Here is a 26,711-nt window from a genome sequence, read left to right as displayed (position 1 = left end):
TGCACTTTGGGTGGTGTATCAATACACCCAGTCACTAGATGCAGGCGTCCTTCCTAACTCAGTTGCTGGAGAGGAAGGAAACCGCTCAATACTAACCTAATTGACAGAGTGAAAAGGACACCTGTACAGAATAAAAATATTCTAAAATATTCATCCTTTTTGCCACAAGGCACTAAAGTAATAATGCAAAAAATGTGGCAGAGCAATTCACTTTTGTGTCCTGATTACAAAGTGCTATGTTTGGGGCAAATCCAATACAACACATTACTGAGTACCACACTCCAGATTTTCAAGCATAGTGGTGGCTGCATCATGTTATGGGTATGCTTGTAATCGTTTAGGACTGGGGAGTTTTTCCATAATAAAAAATAAACAGAATGGAGCTGAGCACAGGCAAAATCGTAGAGGAAACCCTGGTTCAGTCTGCTTTCCACCAGACACTGGGAGATGAATTCACCTTTCAGCAGGACAATAAACTAAAACACAAGACCAAATCTACACTGGAATTACTTACCAAGAAGACAGTGAGTGGCCGAGTTAGTTTTGACTTAAATCTGCTAGAAAATCTATAGCAAGACTTAAATGGTTACCCATGAAGACGCATAGCCATAATTGCTGCCAAGGGTGATGCCAACATGTATTGAATACTTATGTAAATGAGACATTTCTGTATTTCATTTTCAATCAATTTGTAAACATTTCGAAAAACATGTTTTCACTTTGTCATTATCAGGTATTGTGTGAAGATGGGTGAGAGAATTTTTTTTATCAGGCTGTAACACAACAAAATGTGGAATAAGTCAAAGGGTATGAATACTTCCTGAAGGCACTGTATGTGTAGCCTACTTGGACAACGGATCCCCACTTTTCCCATTCTCCCACGAATAGCCTAAGCCACAGGACTTATCGCACTCTCATATTTCCCTACGGGAGAGCATTGTGAATCGTAGGTGGGGATTTTTGTCCTGGTTAAATGTACATTGAACAACGTAGCTTTTTGGCATGTTTTGTTATTTCTGTTTAAGTGAGTTTGCTCTGTTTCAATGGGGGAAACCATTTTTGGTTTCCCCAAGTTGTGGTCGAGGGGAATTCGTCCTTATCACGTGAATATCGATTTAGTTGATAGAACATTCCAAATGACATTGAAAATGATTACATCACAATACTCGGCAGCCATTGCGAGTGTACTCAAATTGTCAGGGTTAGAGCTTCTATGACCGTTCTATTCATTCTGTGCATTGTCCTGTACATTTTCATTGTATGGTAGTAAGTCAGTATGTTTTTTTTGTCTTCTGCTGTCTCCAAGGACATATTCATTCAGACTACTGAAATGTTTTTTGATTTTTTCTTAAGGACAATGCTGTGCCTGCCCATCTGGGGAGATGAAATGTGACAGTGTGTCTGTGTGTCAATCAAGTTTCTGTTTAAAAGACGATGGTGTCATAGAAAACCAGTTCAGAATGATGTTGCGTACTAGTTTTCCATTGACTTAGTCATTTTAGTGAAATGGGAAACATATTTAATTGACATGTCTGACTTTGAATGGGGCAACGTATGAGCGCGACATACAAAGCCTTGTGTTGACTGGTATGTGAGATGATTTAGTGCTGTTGCGCCTTCTTTTGGCTTCAGCTCTCTCTGCAGATAGCTGGGTGAACAGAGGAGGGCAGTGTGAGCACATAGGGATCACTCTAACCCTCCCGAACATACAGTACAGTCAGGTTTTCTATATTGGGCTTGTTCAATTGTTAATGCTCGACTGCTTATCAGTCTAACATATTTCTCTGTCATTTTCAGGACAAAGGCAAAGACAAGATATCAAAGTTTGACACCTTGCGTCATTCCATCGCCGGTATCATCCGCTCTCCGAAATCTGTCCTTGGCTCATCATCTGTAGGTTCTGAAGTCTGTTATTTCAAAAATTGTTTTTAAAACCATTGTTTGTGTTGCCTTGTGTAGTGAGTGTGGAAAATGTGTTGTGTATCGTACACATTGCATTCCAATTGTGAATGATCTGTTTTATCATGTCTCCGTCAACAATATGTCCTTTTCTGAGTGGAGTGACACAGATCTTCCAGCTGTCTTGACTGACAATTGAAGAGTAATTCACAATTGATCCCTAACTGTCATTATCATATCATCATAATATCATATTTCATTCCATCGTACGTGTCCAGCAGTTTTTTGACGTGATACCGACCAGTGAGAAGCCCCTGGGGGACCAGGAGTGGTACCACGGGGCCATCCCCAGGACCGAGGCCCAGGAGCTGCTCAAACAGCAAGGCGACTTCCTGGTCCGGGAGAGCCATGGCAAGCCTGGCGAGTACGTCCTGTCTGTCTTCTCCGACGGACAACGGAGACACTTCATCATCCAGTTTGCAGACGTGAGTTCTACGTGTTCAATTGTGAATAAAAGCTGTTTGTCTCCCTGCAGAGCAATTGGGTTTCGGCAGTATAAGAGACAAAAGAAAAGGATGTCTTCGGGTATATTTGATGCGATGATGTGCGTCAGCCAATGATTACTTTGTGTTACATAGACAGAGATACGAGTTCACAGGCAACTTGGTACGAACTGAAACTATTTGACAAGGAATTCTATGGTTCATTGATTCAGATGGCAGTTACAAGTAATGCTGCTAGTAATTGCTTGTGAAGTTATAAGGTTTCTGTAAAAACAAAAGATGATGATTAAGCAAATATTTTGAATGCATTAATGACTAAGTCAGTAAGCCTTGCAGTTAGTGTCTTCCCTGAGATTGGAAGATTGGGAGTTTGATCCCCAGCCGAGTCGTACCAAAATGGTACCCGATGCGTCACTGCTTGGCACTCAGCATTACGGAGGTGGATTGGGGGTAAGGCCCTGGGATAGACTAGCGTCCTGTCCAAGGGTTGTGTACTTGCACATCAAGCTGCTCCTATGAGCTGTTCTGGCTTTGCACAAGTCTTTCTTTTTTTTACCTACTTTCTGCTCTTTGCCTGCTCTTTGTCCACAGAACCAGTATCGTTTTGAAGGCACTGGCTTCCCGACCATTCCTCAGTTAATTGAACACCATTACACCACAAAGCAAGTCATTACCAAGAAGTCAGGGGTGGTGCTTTTAAACCCAGTCGTCAAGGTAAAACATTTTCTCTCATATCCATGTTCATTCACCATGTGATGTAGATCCGAAGTCAATGGGAGTTTGTCACAACAGGGATAGGAAATGTAATTATTACAAAAGCAATCGAGCTCACTTAGAGGCCTTTTAATGACACAATGTAAAACTCGTTAATATGGTCAGGTTGTCCAGAAGCGTCTGGTGTTAGTCTAATAGACGTTCAGAACTAAGCCCCGTCAATTTCAAAATGAGCATTCACATTTACATTTGATGATTCCAAAACAGGAAAAGGATAGCAAGCAACACCCACGTCTCAAGTTGTTTTCAGCGACATCAGTGGTCTAGGCTCCATTGCTTTATGACTATTAGTCCTAGTTGTACCTTACGAATTGGGCCTTGACTCCTGGCCCTAAATCATGATATTAATGGTTCTGAAGTTCTTATTTACATTTTCATAAAGTTTTGTCATTTAGCAGATGCTCTTATCCAGAGCGACTAACGGTAGTGAGTGCATGCATTTTCATACTGGTCCCTCGTGGGAATCAGAACCACAACCTTGGCGTTGCGAGCGCCACGCTCTACCAAACTGAGTCACGGAATAAACATACATCGGTCTGTATGACTGCCGTGGTTGTTTTTGTACTCGGCTCTCATTTCAGTCAGTTTTCACCAGGTCCTTCATTTGAGATGCATTACTTTTTTACAGGCTCTCTCCCTGAGACTCATTATGTATACATCCACTATCTGCCGCTGACATAAGCATGAGTCGAAATGAAGTTGATCCCGAGCTTTTCTGGTACTCGCAACTTTTAATTGATTGATTTTTCCGACGTTCTGACATACCGCATCATCTCAGCTTTATTTGATGTTTTGTTCTGTAGGTTTTGGCCATATCCTGAAATATAGTGAGAATCTGACATCAAGTAAATATTTCAGTTTTAATAAGTACTGTGCTGTGATCACAGTTGAACATCTTTCTGTACGTTAAGTTCTAACTACACTTGCCACAATTTAATGAAACATATTCCAATTGGGATTTTCAGTCCTGTGTATATTAAATTACATTGATCATGATGTGCTCCAAAAGATTCCTTGGCTATTTTAGCCATTGATGCTGTTAACCTCTGGTTCCCTGACCTGTATGACATCACATTTCTCATGTATAGGTTCGTAGTGCAAATGTATTTTAATATCCGCTATGTGCTGCAACTGGATCCAATATGCCTGACGTTTTCTCGATAGAGGGAAATAGGTCAACACTTTCAATAGCCAGGTTTAATCATAAAGAAGTGCTAGAGTCCTCCTAAGCTACCCGGTTGGTGTTGAACATAATGGTGTTTTAATTGCCCCAGCCATTACGAACACAGGGTTAATGGTTGTTGTCATTACTACTGTATTGGGTCTGCTGAAGCCGCCGAACACTAAGTGTTTTTAAATAGTCTTTTTGTGAGCACTTCATGGCAAAGCGGTGACATTTTACCATTAGCCACCACATCGCACTTGGAAGATTTGATCATTATTTTTATTCAATGAGACTGGCCATTGGAATGTGTTATGTTTAGCTGGGCCATTATTTTCTTGCTCCGTGAAAATGTTTTTGAGGCATCAAGGTTTTTGTGGCTGAAGTAATTGTTTCTCGGTTTTATAGGAATTCTGATAATACAATAGTCAGTCGATGCTTTGTTACACAGTAGCGTGTGTGTGTGTGTGTGGATGTTTTGTATTTGGTGTTTACATTGCCCGTGTTTTGTTCCATCTTTCGTAGGATAAAAAATGGATACTCAACCATGAGGATGTTCTTCTTGGAGAGCTTCTTGGCAAAGTTAGTGGGTTTTGGATATCCTCTTCGTGTTCACCACACCTGTAGGACAGAGGTGTTTTTTGGGGGGTTGTTAAATTAATATATACTAAACAAACTTTTACTGTATCTCTTTACTGTATCTCTGTTTTTTTCTATCTTTTCTTTGTTCTTAGGGCAACTTTGGTGAGGTATTCAAAGGAACATTGCGGGACAAGACTCCTGTGGCAGTCAAGACATGTAAAGAGGATCTTCCACAGGAGCTGAAGATTAAGTTCCTATCTGAAGCCAGGTGAGAGGAGCAACATATCCTGCAATATAGTGGAGGGAAATGTCCGCAATCAGTCGCAGGTCCCTTTTTTAAGTGCCTAGAAACGTCTGTTCACTCATCTTTGACATATATTTACCTGAACAAACTTTTAGTCTGGTGTTTTAGAGTTCTGACAAATGTGTAACTGCAACAAATGTTGCTGCTACAGGATCCTGAAGCAGTATGACCACGCCAACATTGTGAAGCTGATAGGCGTCTGCACACAACGGCAGCCTATTTACATTGTGATGGAGCTCGTGTCTGGTAAGTCCAGTAGCGTACAGTACTGCCATACAGAAACAAACTTTTTTGGGACATAACTCCGTTGATGTCCCCCCCCCCGAATGTTACAATTCTGAACATAGATTTTGATATCTTATTGGAAGGAGGGGACTTCTTGTCGTTCCTCCGGAAGAAGAAGGAAGACCTGAAGACCAAACAGCTGGTGAAGTTTTCTTTAGATGCTGCTGCAGGAATGGCTTACCTCGAGCTCAAAAACTGCATCCACAGGTATTGGTTTACGTGTGCTGTATGTTCATTATTCTGCATCGAGTATTCCAGCAAATAGCCCTATCTGTCTAACGTTCAAGAGATTGCCCATGCGTCGAACAGAATTTCAGTTCAGCTGTTCTTATTTTTACTCATGGGTCCTGTTAATGGTACAACATTTTATACTAGCCCACTCCATTTTCAAACCTAACTACAATTCCATGACCCCCCCCCCCCCCCCCCCCCCCCCCGAAGTAAGATATGTGAGAGGACAACATGGATCTCTCGCTGCTTAACACGGTTTACAACACTATCAGCTTTGATAGTAACACCTTGAGCTCTGAGCCATTTCTCTATGCTGGCTAATTTGAGATTGTGTTTTCAGGTGAAAATTATTTCCACCAAGCCAGATAGTGATAGCAAGAGAAAGTGAGGTGCTGCTGCTGCAATCAGTCTTACATTTCTCTTAGCACAGCGGGGCTATCAAATCATCTCCGGTGCATTGCTCTTACTTATCTCACCGGGACCAGTGTCCCTGAGTGACAGCCTAATTTGGCCCAACTCTGCGGCTTAGTGCTGGCAGTCAGCAGAAACACCAGGAGAAGTTACTTGAAAAATAAACTCAGCAAAAAAAGAAACGTCCTCTCACTGTCAACTGCGTTTATTTTCAGCAAACTTAACATGTGTAAATATTTGTATGAACATAACAAGATTCAACAACTGCGACATAAACTGAACAAGTACCACATACATGTGATGAACAGAAATTAAATTGTGTCTCTGAACAAAGGGGGGGCAAAATCAAAAGTAACAGTCAGTATCTGGTGTGGCCACCAGCTGCATTAAGTACTGCAGTGCATCTCCTCCTCATGGACTACACCAGATTTGCCAGTTCTTGCCAGTTCTTGCCAGTTCTTCCACCAAGGCACCTGCATGTTCCCGGACATTTCAGGGGGGGAATGGCCCTAGCCCTCACCCTCCGATCCAACAGGTCCCAGACGTGCTCAATAGGATTGAGATCCGGGCTCTTCGCTGGCTATGACAGAACACTGACATTCCTGTCTTGCAGGAAATCATGCACAGAAATAGCAGTATGGCTGGTGGCATTGTCATGCTGGAGGGTCATTTCAGGATGAGCCTGCAGGAAGGGTACCACACGAGGGAGGAGGATGTCTTCCCTGTAACACACAGCGTTGAAATTGCAACAAGCTCAGTTCGATGATGCCCCAGACCATGACGAACCCTCCACCTCCAAATCGATCCCGCTCCAGAGTACAGGCCTCGGTGTAACGTTCATTCCTTCGACGATAAACGCGATTCCGACCATCACCCCTGGTGAGACAAAACCACGTCTCGTCAGTGAAGAGCACTTTTTGCCAGTCCTGTCTGGTCCAGCGACGGTGGGTTTGTGCCCATAGGCGACGTTGTTGCCGGTGATGTCTAATTCGAGCAGTTGTTGTTGCCATCCTGTACCTGTCCCGCAGGTGTGATGTTCGGATGTACCGATCCTGTGCAGGTGTTGTTACACGTTGTCTGCCACAGCTGTCCGTCCTGTCTCTCTGTACACTGTCTTGGGCGTCTCACAGTACAGACATTGCAAGATATTGACCTGGCCACATCTCCAGTCCTCATGCCTCCGTGCAGCCTAAGGCACGTTCACGCAGATGAGCAGGGACCCTGGGCATCTTTCTTTTGGTGTTTTTCAGAGTCGGTAGAAAGGCCTCTTTAGTGTCCTAAGTTTTCATAACTGTGACCATAATTGCCTACCGTCTGTAAGCTGTTAGTGTCTTAACGACAGTTCCACAGGTGCATGTTCATTAATTGTTCATGGTTCATTGAACAAGCATGGGAAACCGTGTTTAAACCCTTTTACCATGAAGATCTGTGAAGTTATTTGGATTTTTACGAATGATCTTTGGAAGACAGGGTCCTACAAAAGGGATTTTTTTCTTTTTTTGCTGAGTTTATATTGAGTATCGGTAGTCCTCCTCACAGAGGGGCTGCGGGGCTGTTCAATTGAAACGGGGGGATACAGGGCTCAATTTGAACATGCCGCACGCACACACTCTTGCGCATACTTACACACAAACCTGTGATTTGTGTACACACACACACAGAGATGGTACAGGGTCATCCCATCCACCTGCAGCAGGGCCCAAACAATCTGTTGGATGAGTTCTCTCTGTAGATTATAAATGTTCACATCATCTGATTTACAGACAGTATGGTGACCTTTAACCTACATGTACAGTAGTAGTTGAGATCCCCGTCTGTCCCGACTCAAGTACATGTGTTTTAGGTGTCCTGATTTGCCTACTATTTAAGTAATTTCTTGAATGGCCCATTGTTAATATGTACATTAAAATGGTTATTCATATGGCTAGCATCTGTCACGATCAGCAGGCTCTACCACTACATCCATTCACTTTGTTCTGTAAATATTCTGATCTAGCTACTGCACCCAATGTGTCTGTGCGGTGTCTGCGTGCGCATAAATTGCTTGTTTGATGGAGATGTTGAGGCGGGCAGCAAATAACAGCGAGAAAGGCTATCTAGCTGAACCGTCAGACGCTATGTTGCCAGTCTTGTCATGGTATAGAAACTATTGACTAATACTTCTCTGAGAGCAATGGTTTCCGTTGAAATGCCTGTTAAATGTTGTGGTCATGAGTGACTGTTCGTTCACGAAAGGTTAACAAAGGCCTACTGTTTGTGTTGTTGCTGTATTTTAAACCCACCACAGCCCATCTTTTTTGTCTACACTCTGGACTTGTCATTCCCTCTGCTGCACCACCCCAATATCACGTAAAGTGATATTGTAGCTCTGTCTGTCTCCCACAGGGATCTGGCTGCCAGGAACTGTCTGGTGGGAGAGAGCAACCTGCTGAAGATCAGCGACTTTGGGATGTCGAGACAAGAGGATGATGGGATATACTCGTCGTCCGGCCTCAAACAGATCCCCATCAAGTGGACGGCTCCAGAGGCATTAAATTATGGTAAAACTGCGTGGCTTTACTTTTTCACCAATTTCGTTATCAAACCTCTAAATAGATTTGTCATTATGTGCTTAACAGCAACACTGGCCTAGCCCCATAACACTGGCCTAGCCCCATAACACTGGCCTAGCCCCATAACACTGGCCTAGCCCCATTACACTGGCCTAGCCCCATTACACTGGCCTAGCCCCATTACACTGGCCTAGCCCCATTACACTGGCCTAGCCCCATTACTGGCCAAACCCAGCAAAATGTAACTACAGTAGTTGGTATTTTAGGGACAAAAACAGTTGTGTTTTTTTGGAGTATATGATTTGAAGTCTGCAGAAGGTAGCATAGCTTTTTGATGACACAACATCCCCAACATGTCACCACATTTCTTCTCCAATACATGGTGGCTGAGAGTGTTGTTGTCTGGTTGTTGTTCCAGGGAGATACAGCTCGGAGAGTGACGTGTGGAGCTATGGGATCCTCCTATGGGAAACGTTTAGTCTCGGAGTGTGCCCTTACCCTGGGATGACCAACCAGCAGGCCAGAGAGCAAGTGGAGAAAGGTAAGAAGACGTCCCTCCGAAGTATAAGAGTGTCGTCTTGATTTCCTTGTCTGACAGAATATCTGTATTAGCTTGGTTGCCGGATCCGTTTGTGCTTTAGCCAACTCCTCGGTTGTTGATTTTTTTTTTAGGCCAGTGGCCAGAGGAGTATGTGCTCCAGTGTTTTGTTGGAGCCTCTTTTTTTAAAATTTTACCTCGACAAGATCGTTTAACCGATTGTATCTTATGATTTTGCCTGTTTCTAGAGATTTGCTAATGATATCGGACACCACATATGACCATTAGTGGTCTGATGAAGGCATTTCTGACTGGTAACAGTCTTCAAGAATGAATGAACGGTGTACTAATTAGGTATAAAACTGAAGGTAATGAGGGAACTCAAAAGACTACGCCACCATAATTATGCATTGACCATCGAGTGAGTCATCTGTGTGTTCTCATGCATTGGATTTGGCCTTAGTTTTCCAAGCAATTGTCTCTATGAGCAGTCGTGAAGAGAACCGCATTGGTTGGTAATTTGTTTTCCAACCTTATACCCCTGATTATCCTGCCTCGATCCATCCTAGGAAATTCACTTGAAAGTGTGTCTGTCTGTCTTTCACACCCATCTTAGGCTACAGAATGTCCTGTCCACAAAAGTGCCCTGATGAGGTTTACAAAGTCATGCAGAAGTGCTGGGAGTACAAGCCTGAAAACCGGCCGAAGTTTGCCGACCTTCAGAAAGAACTGGCCTCGGTCAAGAAAAAATAGCACCCAGGTAGGGCAAGGGGGACCAAGTCATGCATCACCTCCAGGGAATCATCCCCTTACAACCCGAAGTAAACACCACAGAACGTTACGTCCTTGATGCTACTTGTCTTGATTGTATTTACGGTTTATACTTTGTCACAAAATCACTGTGTTATTTGCCTATGCAACTGTTTTGAGCCATTATCGAGGAGAGAGGTCTCTGCTTAGCTTGGATCATTGTCAAAATACGGCCGTATTTCTCTTTAAACCTGGTGTTCTTTTATTCCTGTTCCTTTCTTTCACCTCTTACTGAACCTCAGTAAACTTCAGGTATTTTGGAGCAAAACCATGCAAACTTGGAAAGATTGTGTAAAATACATAACACGATCATGCTCCGTTGCGCGTACAGTGAGCTCCAACCGTACTGGGACAGTGACAAATGATACAGATGATATTTGTGCATCATGATTCACAATTCATTCAGGATTATCTGTAATCATTGTACCATCCACATTAATACAGAAGTGTTGAGAAGCAAATTATATTCATATTTACAATAAGTGACTCAAATGGCGCAATACATTATTTACCATTCATTTCTATTGGGCCCAAAATAATCTGAAACAACCACATTAAACAGCAAATGCGTCCACAAACTTGACGTAGTCATTGTGTGCTATGAATATGGGACCAAGTAACAGTAACTTTTTACTGTCTTAATTCTTTTGGTGCCCTAAAATGGGGCGACTACGTACAAAAAGTACTGTAATTTCAATTCTCTCAATTTGGATTAAAAAAATACCCTCAAATTAAAGCTCACAGTCTGCACTTTAACCTCAGTCATTGTATCATTTAAAACCCAAAGTGCAGGAGTACAGAGCCAAAACAACAACAAATGTGTCACTGTCCCAATACTTTTGGAGTTCACTGTATGACTTCTGCTGTTGCTCATCATTCATTCATAGCCACAATAATGAACATTTTCCAAATGTTTTCGTTTTTTTAGGGCCCCGAGTTTGGTCCTGTTAAGGTAGCATGGTTTATGAGGACGTGAAAAAGGTTTCTGGGGCTCCGTATAGCTGTGCAACCTCCAAAACAGACAGAAAAGGTAGATGCACTCTGTAGCTCATTTCAGTCTTTAGACAGATTGCGTATGAGTGTTCTGTTCTCTTTACCAGCGGATCATACCTAGGGGGTTATTATTGTATGTCTCAAGCTTGACTTTGACTTTCCAGAGAAATACTTCTAGCTGAAAGTCTTGTTTGTGGCGATTTTGAGATCAGCTACAATGTCTTTCCAAAGATCAAGTATTCTCTTCACTCACACCATTCAATCTCGGAAACCTTTTCAGTTTAACATAAGGATAAGTGCAATTTGTTACACCATTTTCCTATAATTATTCAGGCGATATAATGCAGAAATATTGCAATAATACTGCCTTAATTATAAAGTGAATGAATGTCTAAGTTGTGTATTTGTAATTAATACAATTTTACTTTGAATTATTTAATTTAAAGACCCTCCAGATTGCTGCCTCATTTCTAAGTATTGGTCTCGGTCAGTTGTTACAACCTCAATAGTTTTGTATGATCTGAAAATTAGAATGTGTCGTAACTGTACTATCTGACGTGAAATTTTCGCATTTTGTGTCAAAACAGTCCGCTGTTACATTAGCCGTGATATTTTCTACTTCAAACAGACAATTATTTTTGGTGAAACTGTAAATCGTTGATAGACATTGCATTCAGTAATGTACAGTGAACTAGTTTTCATTAAAACTGGCCCTAAGTATATACTTATCTGACCATGCATCATGACAGGATAAAACTCTGGGACCTAGGGCTGCAATTCGCAGAAGATCGGCGGTATGGCGTGATTGAAATGTAAAGATCATTTTTAATTGAGCCAACATATGCAGCGTTTACCGGGAATGTTGCCTTTTCAATTTAAATCGTGCTTTACCGTGAATTTTCTGCAACACGGATTGAATTGAGCCCCTAGGCCTAGTCAATAACTACGGGCTCCAGTTTTTCCTGGCTCTTTAGTGAATTAGCTATTCCAGTCGCTTCTGTATTCGGTCATTCCTCTAAGGCTGCCATGTTGACTCCATGTAGCCAAGCTCCTTGCCATTTTGTGCTGACAGTCAAGGTGTGTATCTTTTTTTTAAAGCATCTTCTGTGAATTAAACACATCACATCCATCTCACTTCTTGTCTTTCGAATTTTACAAACATTCCTCTTCCTGTATTTTGTAAATACTTGTAGATGCTATAACCTTTCTCTATATTGTTTTTTGAATACTAATCTGAGAAAAAAAATGCAATCATGCAAATGTAGGTCACTCTTTAGGATTGTTTCTTCCAATGGTTTATTTTGATAAAGAAAACGTTGTCTGTTTTGCGTCTGCATGATTCATTTGTAAATTTTTAGTATGTATAAAAGATATTTGGAAAGATCCTCCTGTTTCCTATCCTCTGTATACAATGTCAAACTGTCATGACCTCGTCTGTTGTCTCTCCAATGACATCCTATTTACCATGTAGTGCACTACATGGTAAATGGGTTGCCGTTTGTAGACTGGAGTAACAGTTATTCAGTGGTTTCTCCAGATTTGTTTTCTTGCGTTCCAGACGAACTAGTTACAGCTTTAGTTGTAAACCCCAAAAAACCATTGATTTGTAAGTGTTTTTTTTATTTTATTAACATGGTCTTTAATAACAAAGTGTAGAATGAAATGGGTGATTACATCATAACTACTGGTTAATGAGCGCAATATATTTCTGTTTAAACATAAGGCACACACCTTTTTTTAGTAATCCTTTTATTTATTTGACACATAGTATCCTCAGCATTTTGTATCAATTTCAGTCTCTTGTTAGTGTATTAAGATATTTGCCAGTGTTTTGTTTTTATAGAATTCGTTTTCTATTTTTATTATGCAAAGTGACCAAGTCTAGATTTTCCCATGCGTAGTTGGAGATTCACCTCTACACTACTGGCCAATGCATGATATGCAAACCATTATTACGTCGGTGTTGAATGGAATTGTATTTTCTTTTGTTACATGTTTTTTTTTGTGACTAATTCTGCTTCACAATTCAATGTGAATGCCTCGTGCTGTATCATCGTTTATTTACTCCAAGGCCAACTTTACAGCATTCGAAAGTATGTGCGTTATTGAGCGCTTTTCCTAAAGTATATTGCTAATATTTGAGTCTGTGTCAGACTAATTTAAAGGGCTGGGATATTTATTGCCACAAGAGACCTTTTATATATTTTGATTGCACTTTTGGCCATGTTAAAGACACTATCAGAAAAGGCACACTAGTACCTGTTGTGTTCATTGTTTAGCTCAACATGCTTCCCTTTTAATAAAGACCATATCTAAAGTTTAAAAAAAAAAAAAATTAAGTGGACAATGCACTGGATTTAAGTAATTATCAAATTAATGTTACACGGTTACCCACTTCAGAGTAAGAATTGAAAAATATCCTTAACTGTATTTTCCCCTTGTTAATGATCAAATCTCATGTCCTGTTTTTTTTTTAATACTGTGTACTTGCAATAAATCTCTCTTGGCTCTTTGAATTCAATCTCTCAAGTGTTCTGTTTGGGGAGGTGCAGAGATGAATTTCAACAAACCATAATCTTTTTTAAGTCCATTTTCAGAATACAAATATTTGATCCCGATTTTTTTTTTCTTCCATTCAACAGGCAACCAGAGGCTTACAAATGGGTAAATTGTATGAGATGGTGTGGTGCCTAATCTTTCCCTCGTATAAATGGCTTTTATACAAACTGAGTAAGGAAGTTATTACTTCTTGAAGACAAAGCCTTGCCCACACTACAGCCTTTATTGAACACGGGAAACAAAATGATTTAGAAAATGAGTACAATAAGGTGCATAATAAGCAGTGCTTTCATCTGTATAAAAAAAAAAAGTGCATGTAAAATGCATTAACAAAAATCTGGGCTAAACAAATTGCAATTTCCTATCCTTCATTAAAACACAACAAAAACTTGATTACACAGATAATATTTTCTCAGAAAATAAGCCTGAACTGTCACTCTCAGACATGGAACTTGTTAACATGTGCAGAACTAAATAAACCTCATTCATGAAGTGCTAAATTGTGGAGAGGCAGTGACAGAAAAAGTAATCATTTTAATTTAAGCGTTAGAGGCCTATTATGGCTGTGGATTCACCGTGTTCCGGCTGCGCTGTGATTGGATGGAGGGATGTACTGATCCGACACAAACGAGGTGGGTGCAGGGGTCTCAGCGACAACAGGCAACAGGACGTGACGACAGACCGGGCAAGTCCCAGACTAGAGAGAGAAGATACCATAAGTCAAATCACAGACCAGGTGCTAGACTGATGCCACCATTTAAATTACATGCAAGGTTAGTTAAAAAATAATTTTTTAAGACTTCAAAATAAGTAATTATCCACACACACACCTTCTGGAGCCAGAGAGTCACGCAGATCTTGTGGAACATGTGGTGGCACGGCAACTGGGTTGCAATCTCATCTTTGACGTACTCACAACAGCAGATGGCACAGCACTGTTCCTGCCCTAGAGAGAGAGCGAGAGAGAAAGGCAAGGATAAAGATTGAGGGATGCATAGCGAAAGGACAAAGGCTATAAAAAGAGACACCGAGAAAGGCCCAGTCATACTGACACGGAGATACACAGGAAGTACTAATTGTCAGTGTCAGAGAACGGCGCCGCGCCATCGATCACTTCATGTTCTACATCCCCAGCCTCAACCACACTGTTTTGTATTCACAGCCCCAAGCATTCACGTTCGAATTGCTAGATCCATGTGCACACAGATGGAACTGTACGCTCCGACACATGGCATGACGAATGGCGGCCATCTTCCCTCAACGCCTGCATTCCGTGATTTATTCCCGAGGACGCCCGGCGTGTCATAAACTTGACGCGGCGCCAGTGCATGAAAATGTTCTTTCCCCCTCTCAGTTTCATTATGCATTGCTTTACAGTTATTTCCTGTCGTGGCACCACATCGGCTCTGTAGCAGCGGGATACTGCCATGGGGAACGCGTTGATGTGTTGAGAGTGTGACACCTTTTTTTATGATCCATTTTCTGGCAGAGTTCGCAGACTAATAAACAGAGCTTAAAGTCTTTATACCACTACGTGGCCAAGAGTATGTGGATACCTGCTCCTCAAAGATCTCATTCCAAAATCATGGGCATTAATATAAGAGTTCCTCCCCCCTATGCTGCTATAACAGCCTCCACTCTTCTGGGAAGGCTTTCCACTAGATGTTGGAACATTGCTGCAGGGACATGCATTAGTAAGGTTGGACACTGATGTCAGGCCTAATCTCCCAACTCGAAGTCGGCGTTCCAATTCATCCCAAAGGTGTTCGATGGGGCTCTGTACAGGCCAGTCAAGTTCTTCACACCGATCGACAAACCATTTCTGTATGGACCTTGCTTTGTTCACAGGGCCATTGTCATGTTGAAATAGGAAGGGCCTACCCCAAACTGTTGCCACAAAGTTGGAAGCACAGAATCGTCTAGAATGTCATTGTATGCTCTAGCGTTATGATTTCCCTTCATTGGAACTAAGGGGCCTAGCCCGAATCATGAAAAACAGCCCCAGACCATTGTTCCTCCTCCACCAAACTGGCACTATGCATTGGGGCAGGTAGTGTTCTACTGGCATTCGCCAAACCCAGATTCCTCCATCAATCTGCTAGATGTTGGAGCGTTATTCATCACTCCAGAGACAGTGTTTCCACTGCTCCAGAGTCAAATGGCGGCAAGCTTTACACCACTCCAGCCGACACTAGGCATTGCACATGGTGATCTTAGGCTGCTCGACCATGGAAACCCATTTCATGAAGCTCCCAATGAGATTGCATGGCTGTGTGCTCGATTTTATACACCTATAGCAACGGGTGTGGCTAAAAATAGCAGAATACACTAATTTGAAGGTGTCCACATACTTTGTATATATAATATATTAGTAGCTCAATTCTGACTTTCAGACAGTTAGTCTGGACTTGACTGCTGGTTGGCTAATGGCAAAACTGACTAAAGACCGAGGTTGGGGATTTACAGAGTGGATAGTCCCACTAATTAGGCTACATGCTTTATTTTTATTCTGATACAAAAGGCACTCATGTTGGTATTAAGCACAGCATTACCTAGGCCTATTACAGTAATTAGTGCATGCCAAATTAAAACTAATCTTACTCGTTCCACCACTGAAAATATGGCTTTGCTTGAGCATTTTCAAAGGTCATTTGGAATTTCAACATTGACCAATGAATGTATTGCACATTCAGCCGTATTTAGCTACTTACACCCAGAAAGAGTGACAATCTCCACCCCCCCCCCCACCCCCCCAATGCAAAGTGGGCAATTGCACACATTAACAATACAGACAATTCAAAAAGGAGCGAAGGGAAGGGCTAGTCTGTTAGGACAAGATGTGGCCCTACCACTGAACTTACCACTGTGGTCCTCCAATATGGTGATCTGAGGCAGACACTCAATGATCTGTTCTGTAGCAGGAGGGTGAGCCTGCTCAACGTCGATGGACAGAGACTCAAGGTGGGCTAAAGCCGCCTGTGAACCAAACAGAAGAACATCAGGTGCCAACGTCCCTACGCGGTAGTTACACATTTTTTTAGGAATGTGTCTCGATGTTGTACAAGACAGCAACACGGTCTGTCAACGTAGGATGGCACCATCTTGAAATGCACATTTGACGCAAACCTTTTAGAGATGGAATGGTGTTTAACAGATATGGTCCTAAGATGCTTCCGTCTGCACTTAAGTGACTCGTGTCATTGTAGGCAAGGCAAACCAGTTATCATGATTTCCCAATGATCAAAATAAATAAAAAATCACAGCACATCGACTCATTCAGCAGTTTTTACCTGATTAAGTAGAATCCTATTGGAAATGAATGTGTAAAGTTCCATTCATATTTCTGAAACAAGTTGAAAATTATGCCGTTCTGCTTCCTGTTGACAAGAACTTTTGATAAACAGCCCAAAGTGAAAACACGGTTTTGAAGTGTCCAAATCAAGTCAATACGCAGAAACAGTTTGTGATATATTGAAAACCTAAACATAAAAACGTACAACCTACCCATACATGTGCCACAACAGTAATCAGATTACTCATATTTTATTAAAACTAGCACCATAAACTGCATATGCAAAAAATTAAATTGATGTGGCAATAAAATCACATGTCGATGAGGTGGGGAGGGGGGGAAATCAGATTGTATGCACTGTTGAAACTGTTTTAAGCAATACAGCGTGATTATTAAACTTTTATACTAACAAAAATAGTGTAATTCCCCCCAATTCAATGTGTTCAAACCGTGAGCTTGTCTAATGTAGTAACACATATTGTCCAAATCAAGGAAAGTAGCATAACATAAAAATGGGAAAAAATTATTCCATATTTAATTTTAGTATGACCGTAAATGAAATGTTAGTAACCACGTACTGTATTTTCACTAGTTTCACCATTTAGAGAGATATATATATATATATATATATATATATCATGCAGAATTTAACCAGGTGCTCTAGAATGAGATCCCATAGTGACTACGCAGCAGTGCAGTCGCTGTCCCTTGAAGAGTCTAGGACTTTATCCTTACCTCCATAGCTTGGGCAAGGCGCTCTTCAAGAGCCATGTATGTGAGGAGCTGAGGATCCACATAGGATATAGCCTGAGCCATCCCAAAGCCCTCTCCAAAGTCATCTAGCAACCTAAGATGAAGCCAAACAAAATGCATTTAATTGTGCTGATTTCTCTCATAACAATAGCATACCATGTCAATTCTTCCTGGTCAGAGAAAACGCCTGGCTTTACATACAGCTTACATTTAGGAAGTGAAACTACCATGTTGTGAAAGTCAACAGAGTACAGGCAAACATTCCCACCTCCGGGAAACAAAGCATCCATTTTCTATGATGAGAATTTCAAGAAATTTGAGATGCATTGCTTCTCGACAGACATGGCTGTAATTCAAACTTGAGAAAATCTCAGGTCTTGAACACTGCCTCTGGAGGATGCGCAAGACACTCGATGGACATTTGCCCCCCTATAAGCAGGGCAGTAGAAACAGAATTGTCTAGCAGAGTCCAATATTCATACAGTAGAAATACTAATAGCATAGCAATGTTTTTGAAACAGATGAAATGTAATATAGACATTATCACTATATTTGAGACTTGTTTCCAGTGGCAACCCGTCATTCAGGGCAGGTGGGGCAGAGAAATTAGGAGAATTCCAAGTTGGGAACTCGGGCCTCTTTCTAGAGCGCCGACCTGAAGATCCCCGAAGTCATGATTCTACCCTGTTTTTTTTCGATTTCCCAGTTGTCTTGAAAGCAACATGAATCCAGAGAATGCCAGACTTTGATGACACAATTTGCCCACAAGAAGGACCGCCGCACCACGTTCCTGTTCAAGTGAGCACAGTGAGGCGAGTCCAAAAATGACTTATATGCTACTGCATAAATTGTGTAATATGCCAGGGAAATACTTTACTTTGCTCATTAATGTCTTAATCGAAACTCTGGATTGCCTCTTTTCCGTTCGTCGTCCCCTTATGACACAGTTGGTACAGATCAATTGTCAGGAGAAACCACATTTTAATGAGGCTGAATGAACGGTTCTGCTGCCAGACAAGGCTCCACTGATGTAGTAGTGGTAAGGATTCACTCCATGGTGCTGAAAATTGGGACAGCTTTATGTAGGTCCTAACAGTTTGGTGGGCACCGTTTGTCACCGTTATTGTGCAATGAATGTATTGTTTAGTGTTGTGTTATGGCTTTTCTGGCATTTTTTGTATTTATTTAACTAGGTAAGTCAGTTGACAATAAATTCTTATTTACAATGACCGCCTACTCCGGCCAAACCCGGAGGGCGCTGGGCCAATTGTGTGCCGCCCTATGGGTCTCCCAATCACGCCTGGAATCGAACCAGGGTCTGTAGTGACCTCTAGCACTGATGCAGGGCCTTAGACCGCAGCGCCATTCAGGAGCCCCCAGAATTCAGAACAGCCCATGTTCTGAATTCTGTCGCTGTGGATTTCAAAAAGTGCTGAACAAATAGCAACCATCTAAAAAACAAAAGAATGGAGAGTTTGCCCCACCAAGATTTACATGCTAAAAATCGCCATGGCTTGTTTTATTGAGTTACATTCTGAAATTGCTGCCATATCCTTAAGGGACGCTCAACAGTGTTCCCCCACTGGCTGCTCCGACCCACCGCCCAGGCAAGAACTCCAGGGGAATCATCAACATTCTCAATCACAATTTTGCATTTACCTCATACAATAACTTCCACGATATTGATTAAATAAAGCTGGGTTTGTTCTCAGGTAACTTTAATACGCTGAAACCGTACATTGCTAGCTAGCAGTGTTATTGTCTTGCAAGCAACATTTAGTTAACGCTTGTACGAACGAGAAAATATAAACTGTCATTGTCCGCACATTATTCAAGGCTGTAATATGGTTTGGTAGCATTATTAATGTGAACCCAATACGTTTGAGGAAAAGTTGCTCACATTCGTTGAATAGTTTGCAAGCTTACTGCCAGCCACAACCAAAGGTTAGGCAAGGATGTACTGGAAATTGAAAAGTGTGTACATATTATGTCAATTAGAAACCTGTCAAGCTGCCTCCCCTTAAAATATTTGTCAATGAGAATAGCCTCTAATCACAAAAGAGCCTTCAATTACACACGCCGTGTAGAAAACATTAGGAACACCTTCCTAATATTGACCTCAGAACAGCCTCAATTCGCCGGGGCATGAACTCTACAAGGTGTCGAAAGAGTCATGGTTGAGTCCAATGCTTCCCACAGTTGTGTCAAGCAGGCTGGATGTCCTTTGGGTGGGGGACCATTCTTGATACACACAGGAAACTTGAGCGTGACAAAACCCAGCAGTGTTACAGTTCTTGACACTCTAACCGGTGCGCCTGGCACTTACCATACCCCGTTCAAAAAGGAACTGACATTTTCTCTTTCCCATTCACCCTCAATGGGCCACATGCACAATCCATGTCTCAAGGCTTAAAACCCTTCTTTAACCCGTCTCCGCCCTTTCATCTACACTGATGGAAGTGAACTTAACAGGTGACATCAATAAGGGATCATAGCTTTCCCCTGGAAAGTCTGTCATGGAAGGTGCTCCTAATGTTTTGGACACTCAGTGCAACTCTCACAATTTGGAGTAGAAAGCTTCATGTTTCCCCCCACCTCCACTCAGCGTCCAGGTCCTCGCTCATGCTGGAGTCATCCTCCAGGTTGTTGTTGCCGTCAAGGATGAAGAGGCCCGGGTGGACAAAGTGACTCATGCCATCAGGGTCTTCATCACTACTGCTGCCCGCCTCTCCGTTGTACATCAACCAAGGAATCTCCCCCTCCTCCAGAGGTAGAGGCTCCCTGCACACACAAGGGCTATGTTAATTGGGCACCAGACAGAAGAGAACGGACTGAAACGGGGAGGAACTTGACCAATAAGGAACACTGATTTTCATTGTGGCAAACCAAGATTTCACCTTGCAACTGAAAATAAAAAAAGTGTATGTACTGGAAAACATAGGCTATGCAACTCGCTATTTATCAAGCTACACACATATGCAAACAAGCCAGAGCTACTGTACATCTTAGCTACTTAACTCATCAAAATCAATATCCACGGAAATGATTCAGCCTGCCTCAACAGATTTAATGTAAGCCCTTGCTTGGACAGTGTGCTGCTGTGGCACTTAGCTTAATCGTCATTCCAGTTCACACCCTGGTTCAACATCACAGCAGTCACACATGGAGATGTGCATCTGAGGGCTGGCGGTGCTTACCAATGAAATTCTATATACATACAGTTGACTGATGAATGCAAAGTCTAAGTGCAGTGGTCCCCAGTCTCAATTTGAATAGTTTCTATTTAACTACTCCAGATAATTACTCATGTCTGCCTCGCTCCAGGTTAGTGCATATGCATTTAGACCAGTCTCAAGCAATTGATTGCATTTATCAGGAGTGAACTGTATATAAGGCATGTGTTATGGCGCTTACGCAGGGGGCAGGCTGAGCTCGGGTACGCCCTCCAGACTGCTGCTGTTGCTGATGTGCAGCTCGTCCAGGCCAGGCAGAGTCTCCCAGCTTTTCTGACGCTCCGTCTCCAGGCCAGAGTCCGACGTCCACGAGGCCGCCCACTCCCCCTCGCTGCACTCCGAGCTGCAGATACACACGCACGGATGTGTAAACACGCGCACACACACTTCCCCCTAGTAAACACCAACCAATCCGCTAGCAGAGGTCTTAGCAGTAAACACAAGACATTTGCGAGCAACCTTTGCTTCCTCAATCCCCAGTTAATACTTTATCAGGACAACAGAGAGCTTCGTATTCACACTTTCCCAGAAAGGCTTAATAATATTGCGAGTTGCAATGTCATGGCTCATCAGAGATCTCGAAAATGACCAGTCTACTTTTATGAATAACTCCCAAGTGCAGACAATCTATACTGCTAATGTTTAACTGACGTTTCCCCATCACCGCAATCCAATCCTTATGATTAGATTTCACTGACCGTATACACACTCGCTGTGCGTTTTGTAATATTTTACTAGGCTCCAAGACCAATAAAAAAAAAGGTACTACGTAAAAAAATGCATATTACAATACCTTTCCTCAGCCTTCATGAAAGGAGCACACGTCTCATTGAAATCCTCCAGATCTTCCCAGATCTCATCTTCCTCATCTGAATGAATTTTGCTCCCAGCATCTCCATGTTCACGCCACCTCTCTATAGGGCTAAACCCATTCGATTCAGTCTGAGGAAAATCAAAGAGCATCTCCTGGTTTGGCCTTTCTGTTTGCGTCAGAAAGAAAGGAGGTGCAGACACACACTTGGTCTTGCTGGCCTGCTTGGCTAAGCCAGAGTCTACCTCCTCGCGGTGAGAACTCTTCCTCTTCTCCAGGTGTGTTTCACTCGTCTGCTTACGAATTTTGGGCCTCACCACCATCTCCGACTGTGTCCCTCTCTGGTTGTCGTTCCCCAGCTCGGCAGGACCTTTGGGACCGATGGGAGAGCCACCGGCTGCTAGGTCATCTGGTATATGGTGGTCCTCAGTGCCGTTTTCCATGTGATCTGTTGCGTTGTGTTCCGATATATTCCTCTCAGGAGGGGGTTCCTCTGTGTTTGAATCTGATTTAGGATCCGTTCTAGAATCTTTCACTGACTCAGTGTCTCTGAGGGAACAGTCTGTCCCTTCACACGATTTTGTATACAAATACGAGTGCAAACCGCTGAGATAGTCAAACTCCTTGCCCAGCTCAAAGATCATGTCATCCAGTCTTTTCTGGAGACCGTGAGACAGGTCGGAGCTCTGCCCCTCCTCCTCGCCTCCACTACTGTCCGGCTCATAAGCATCAATATTTACAAAGCTCAATACGCTAGAATTAGATGGGTTACTGTCCTCGGAGATAGGCCACGCACTGGCCTCAGCACTTTTCTTCAAGACATTTTGGTCCTGGTCACAGGCTACAGGTTGGTCACACTTTAGTTTCTTGTAATGGACGGAGAGGGCTTCCGATGGCTTCCTAGAAGTTGACTGTTTCTTGTGGGGAGGATCTTTGCCAGATTTGGCTTTTACTTCTGGGCGAACCGAACTCGATGACACAGGAAAGCTGGTGTGAAGCGTCGAGGAGATGTTCCCTTTTGAAGCTAGAGGAGGAGAGGGAGGCATTTAGTCACAGCAAAAAAAAAAAAAAGTCTACCATGACTTGTCAATACACAATGATTACACTTGTTGAAAGAGAAAGGAAGAGAGAGAGACAATAGAGCAAAGACAGAAAAGAACAGTCCTTGTTTTCTGAATACAGATATAGCGTGCAGCAGCTCCAAGCAGACATATTTTGTTAAAAAGCAGAATAAGGGATTCATAGGCTTAGCTGCTTGCTCACATTGCATTCCATGTCACAGGATAAATCAATCCAAACCTCAAGCTATGCAGTACTCACTCACATGCTGCTGACCACCCTACACAATCTGCTTAATGGTCTGCCATGGATGATGTCACAAAAACAATAAACACAACTTTCATTGATTTGCCGACCTTGTTATCATTGCTAACATGCAGAAATATAGACCTGTATCATTGCTTGAAAGAGAAATATATGCTCTTCAGACTCAAATAGCCTACATCTTGTCCTTCGGCTAATCAATGCCCTGCAAATGGGACTTGAGATGGAGCATAATAGATGTATTTGCACTGTGAACGTACGTATGGAATGCGCTCTGTGAACACCGTCCATTTCCGTAGCTGGCCAATCCTCCACACTGGCTGGGTTCCTGTGCTTGGCAGAGGTTGGACGGAAGCTAACGTATGCATGCCTCCTGCCGTATCTCCTTCCTGTTATTGTGTGATATCCAACAGCCGGTTTGGGCCAGGCTGGCTTGCCAGCTTCCTGACCCATCACTAGAGAGAGAGAGGAAATAACAACATTGAAATACACAGCTTCAAAACTAACGCTGCAAACAGTGACTGATGGTTTAATCGAAACCTGAAAGTAGACCAATTGTGTGAAAAGAGGGGAGGGTGAGAAACTGCAACTTTGAGCTTTGATCCATACAAAATACAGAACAGTAAAGATACAAGAAACATTGCTGCAAGCCATTACGGTTGTGGTGGGCTTCTTTACACTTAAAATCTGTCTGGAAATGTTGTCAAAGGAAAGCGAAAACACTCAAATATGATTAACATGGCATGAAAGAAAAGTAAACAGTCATGGTCTTGCTAAAATTCTTGTTAATCTACAAATGTGACCAAAATTGGAGATAAATGGAAAAGGCAGAATGTATATACACCATCAAATTCAGTACTACCAGCAGTGCTACGAAATTATCCAAAGAAAGAATGATATATCTCTGGCTGGGTTCAAATAAAATGTTTTGTCACATGCGCCGAATACAACAGGTGTAGAGCTTCCTGTGAAATGCTTACTTACAAGCCCTTAACCAACAATGCAGTCCAAGGGGTAACAAAATGTTTTAAAAATAAAGTTCAAAAATAAAAATAAAAGTGATACCGAGGCTCTATACAGGGGGTACCGGTACCGAGTCAATGGGGGGGGTACAGGTTAGTCAAGGTAATTTGTACATTTATTTTACCTTTATTTAACTAGGCAAGTCCGTCAAGAACAAATTCTTATTTTCAATGACAGCCTAGGAACAGTGGGTTAACTGTCTGTTCAGGGTCAGAAAGACAGATTTGTACCTTGTCAGCTCGGGGATTTGAACTTGGTTACTAGTCCAACGCTCTAACCACTAGGCTACCCTGCCCTGCCACCCCATGTACATGTAGGCAGTGGTGGAAAAAGTACCCAAATGTCATACTTGTGTAAAAGTTGATACATTCATAGAAAATGACAAGTGAAAGTCACCCAGTAAAATACTACGTGAGTAAACATATAAAAGTATTTGGTTTTAAATATACTTAAGTATCAAAAGTATAAATCATTTCAAATAGTTTAAGATCAGACGGGATACGTTTCTTTTTTTATTTGTATTATTATTTACAAAATAGCCAGTGGCACACTACAACACGCAGACATAATTTACAAATTAAGTATGTGTTTATTGAGTCCTCCACTTCAGAGCCAGTAGGGATGACCGGGGATGTTCTCTTGATAGGTGTGTGAATTGGATCACTTTCCTATCCTGCTAAAGCATTAAAAATGTAACGAGTACTTTTGGATGTCAGAAAATGTATGAAGTAATAAGTACATTATTTTCTTTAGGAAAGAAGTGAAGTAAAAATAGTCAAAAAACAGTAACTTAAAAGTACAGATAACAAAAAAAAAACTACTTAAGTAGTACTTTAAAGTATTCTTTACACCACTGCATGTAGGTAGGGGTAAATAGATAGTAAACAGCAAGTAGCAGAAGTGTAAATAGGGAGAGGGGGTTCAATGTAAATAGTCCAGGTGGCCATTTGATTAATTGTTCTGCAGTCTTATGGCTTGGGGGGGGTAGAAGCGTTTAAGGAGCCTTTCACCTAGACTTGGCACTCCGATACTGCTTGCCGTGCAGTAGCAGAGAGAACAGTCTGACTTGGCTGACTGGTGTCTGACAATTTTCTGGGCCTTCCAGTGGTTAAGTTTTTTAACATATCGTTGCATAACAGAACATGCATTATTATCATCATCATCATCATGCATGCCTTGTGGAAGTAACCAGCAACATTACTTGCGTAAGGTGCAACATGATTTAATAGCCAGCTAATAGTAAACAAACATTTACCTAGATTATGGCGCTAACTAGACGGCCCTGATTGAAACGGAATAAAGCAATACTGTTGCTTGTTAGCTAGCAAGCTGAATAATTACTGCAACCGGCTTGCCAATGTTGTCTTGCTTCGTTACAAAGTTATTTTCATGACGTCATTAGCTTGCTAGCTAATCGCACCCAAGCAAAAATGTAGCTAACTTACGATTCAGATTCGTTGTTTAATAGTCACATGTACAGGGTTCCAGGTGTGATTGCAGGGTAGTGCTCCAACAAGTGAAATCAAATCTTGAAAACGGTAAAGAGAGAAATATAACTACACACATTACTGTGGCAATGACGAATAAATAAACATGTCCATTGGGGATGGAAGCAGAGTAAAGATTGAGGTGGAAATTGCTGATAATAGGTGGGGGCAGAGTGACCCTTGAGGGGTTGGGTTGTACTTGTAAGGGCCAAGTGGGAAAAAAAAAAAACAATAATACACATATTAACAACTGCAACATTGATGAATGTCGTTTGGGCACGGGCAGAGTAAACGTCCGTTGCGGGGGAATAGCAGGGAAGAGTAGGTAACGCGTTAGCTAACTTAGCTGACTAACGTTAGTGGTGGCTATTCAGCAGCCAGATGTGATGGTCTGAAGGTAGAAACGATTGGCCCCGATACGATAACAGTAACGTTAGTCAATATAGCTGATTATTAGTGTGTGTATTTTCACAAGATAACATTTTTATTTGTAGATGGAACTTGGAAAAACGCTTGGCCCTGGCCTAACGTTGGCTAACTAACTGTGTTGTGTTAAGCTATAGCTAACGTTAGCTTGTCAAAAAAAAAAAAGCTTCCCTCTTCTGGTTGTCAACAAGGCATGCAGTAAACTAGTTGGCTACTGTAGCAATTTTCAAACGGCAAGGGACAAAACATTTCAGATGTTATCAATCAAACATTATCGATCACCTTATTTTCAACTAGCTTGCTTATTTTAACCAATATCAAATACAAACTAATGGTCGTATTACCTGTCCCCGACACTTCCTCTCCGTCCGAAACTGCGGACAAACCTATAAGCCAACGTCATCCACAAAGAGTTTCATGTGACTGGCTTTCTCCAATCAGAATGTCCGAGACTGCATTAGCAACATCAGTAGTGAGGAGTAGGAGTACGCCTTTTCAAACATCGTTTTAAGCTTTGTTTTACTATTTACATTTACAGCTGATTCCGGGATTGTATATCGATTCCGATCCTTAAATATTTGTCATTCGGTGTATTCGTTTTTAGTCTCTGAATTGCTTAATATAACTTTTAGCCGCCAGCTCCTGATATCAGGGCATTTCCTGAATTTGCCTAGTGCGCATGTGCGCCCAGAAGTATATTCAGTCCGGAGCTCGTTTTCCATGTTTAAAAAAAATATATATTATTTTTATTATGAACACA

The 26,711-nt window shown here is 42.0% G+C and overlaps 2 protein-coding genes across 4 annotated transcripts in view; one reads left to right on the top strand and one right to left on the bottom strand.

The window, feature by feature from the left end:
• The window catches only part of fer (fer (fps/fes related) tyrosine kinase), a 37,527-nt gene extending 24,490 nt beyond the window's left edge, over positions 1 to 13,037 (top strand). The window contains exons 10-19 of one of the 2 annotated variants that reach the window (XM_020457796.2): positions 1,798 to 1,893; positions 2,181 to 2,384; positions 2,994 to 3,116; positions 4,864 to 4,920; positions 5,073 to 5,188; positions 5,376 to 5,470; positions 5,593 to 5,716; positions 8,537 to 8,691; positions 9,122 to 9,244; positions 9,858 to 13,037. In XM_020457796.2, the coding sequence (XP_020313385.1) occupies positions 1,798 to 1,893; positions 2,181 to 2,384; positions 2,994 to 3,116; positions 4,864 to 4,920; positions 5,073 to 5,188; positions 5,376 to 5,470; positions 5,593 to 5,716; positions 8,537 to 8,691; positions 9,122 to 9,244; positions 9,858 to 9,994 (1,230 nt within the window). In that variant the 3' untranslated portion in view covers positions 9,995 to 13,037. Of the gene's footprint in view, positions 1 to 1,797; positions 1,894 to 2,177; positions 2,385 to 2,993; positions 3,117 to 4,863; positions 4,921 to 5,072; positions 5,189 to 5,375; positions 5,471 to 5,592; positions 5,717 to 8,536; positions 8,692 to 9,121; positions 9,245 to 9,857 lie in introns of both variants that reach the window. The other variant, XM_020457795.2, reaches the window with a different exon arrangement.
• Positions 10,852 to 26,634, bottom strand: pja2 (praja ring finger ubiquitin ligase 2). Of its 2 annotated transcripts, XM_020457798.2 has the most exons (10): positions 26,296 to 26,551; positions 25,484 to 25,566; positions 23,276 to 23,470; positions 21,675 to 22,716; positions 21,063 to 21,224; positions 20,244 to 20,429; positions 17,631 to 17,742; positions 16,465 to 16,579; positions 14,434 to 14,549; positions 10,852 to 14,300 (listed from the first exon to the last, which is right to left on the bottom strand). In XM_020457798.2, the coding sequence occupies exons 3-10, from the start codon at positions 23,466 to 23,468 to the stop codon at positions 14,175 to 14,177; spliced, it is 2,052 nt and encodes a 683-aa protein (XP_020313387.1). In that variant the 5' UTR covers positions 23,469 to 23,470; positions 25,484 to 25,566; positions 26,296 to 26,551; the 3' UTR covers positions 10,852 to 14,174. The 2 variants fall into 2 exon arrangements, with proteins under 2 accessions (XP_020313387.1, XP_020313386.1); XM_020457797.2 differs by lacking the exon at positions 25,484 to 25,566 and having other exon boundaries at positions 26,296 to 26,634.
• Between the last annotated feature and the right edge of the window lie 77 nt (positions 26,635 to 26,711).

The sequence above is a fragment of the Oncorhynchus kisutch genome, linkage group LG23 (genome assembly GCF_002021735.2).
Source record: "Oncorhynchus kisutch isolate 150728-3 linkage group LG23, Okis_V2, whole genome shotgun sequence".
Lineage (NCBI taxonomy): Eukaryota > Metazoa > Chordata > Actinopteri > Salmoniformes > Salmonidae > Oncorhynchus > Oncorhynchus kisutch.
The sequence above is the reverse complement of the archived record's forward strand: the minus strand, read 5'-3'. Positions and strand labels throughout refer to the sequence as shown.

Bases quoted from the DNA above. Each gene is read 5' to 3' on its own strand.
- pja2 (XM_020457797.2), bottom strand. From the start codon at position 23,468: ATGGGTCAGGAAGCTGGCAAGCCAGCCTGGCCCAAACCGGCTGTTGGA. The intron at 22,717-23,275 runs GTACGTTCACAG...CTCCTCCTCTAG, and splicing joins TCACAGAGCGCATTCCATAC to CTTCAAAAGGGAACATCTCC. The intron at 21,225-21,674 runs GTATTGTAATAT...GTGTATCTGCAG, and splicing joins TTCATGAAGGCTGAGGAAAG to CTCGGAGTGCAGCGAGGGGG.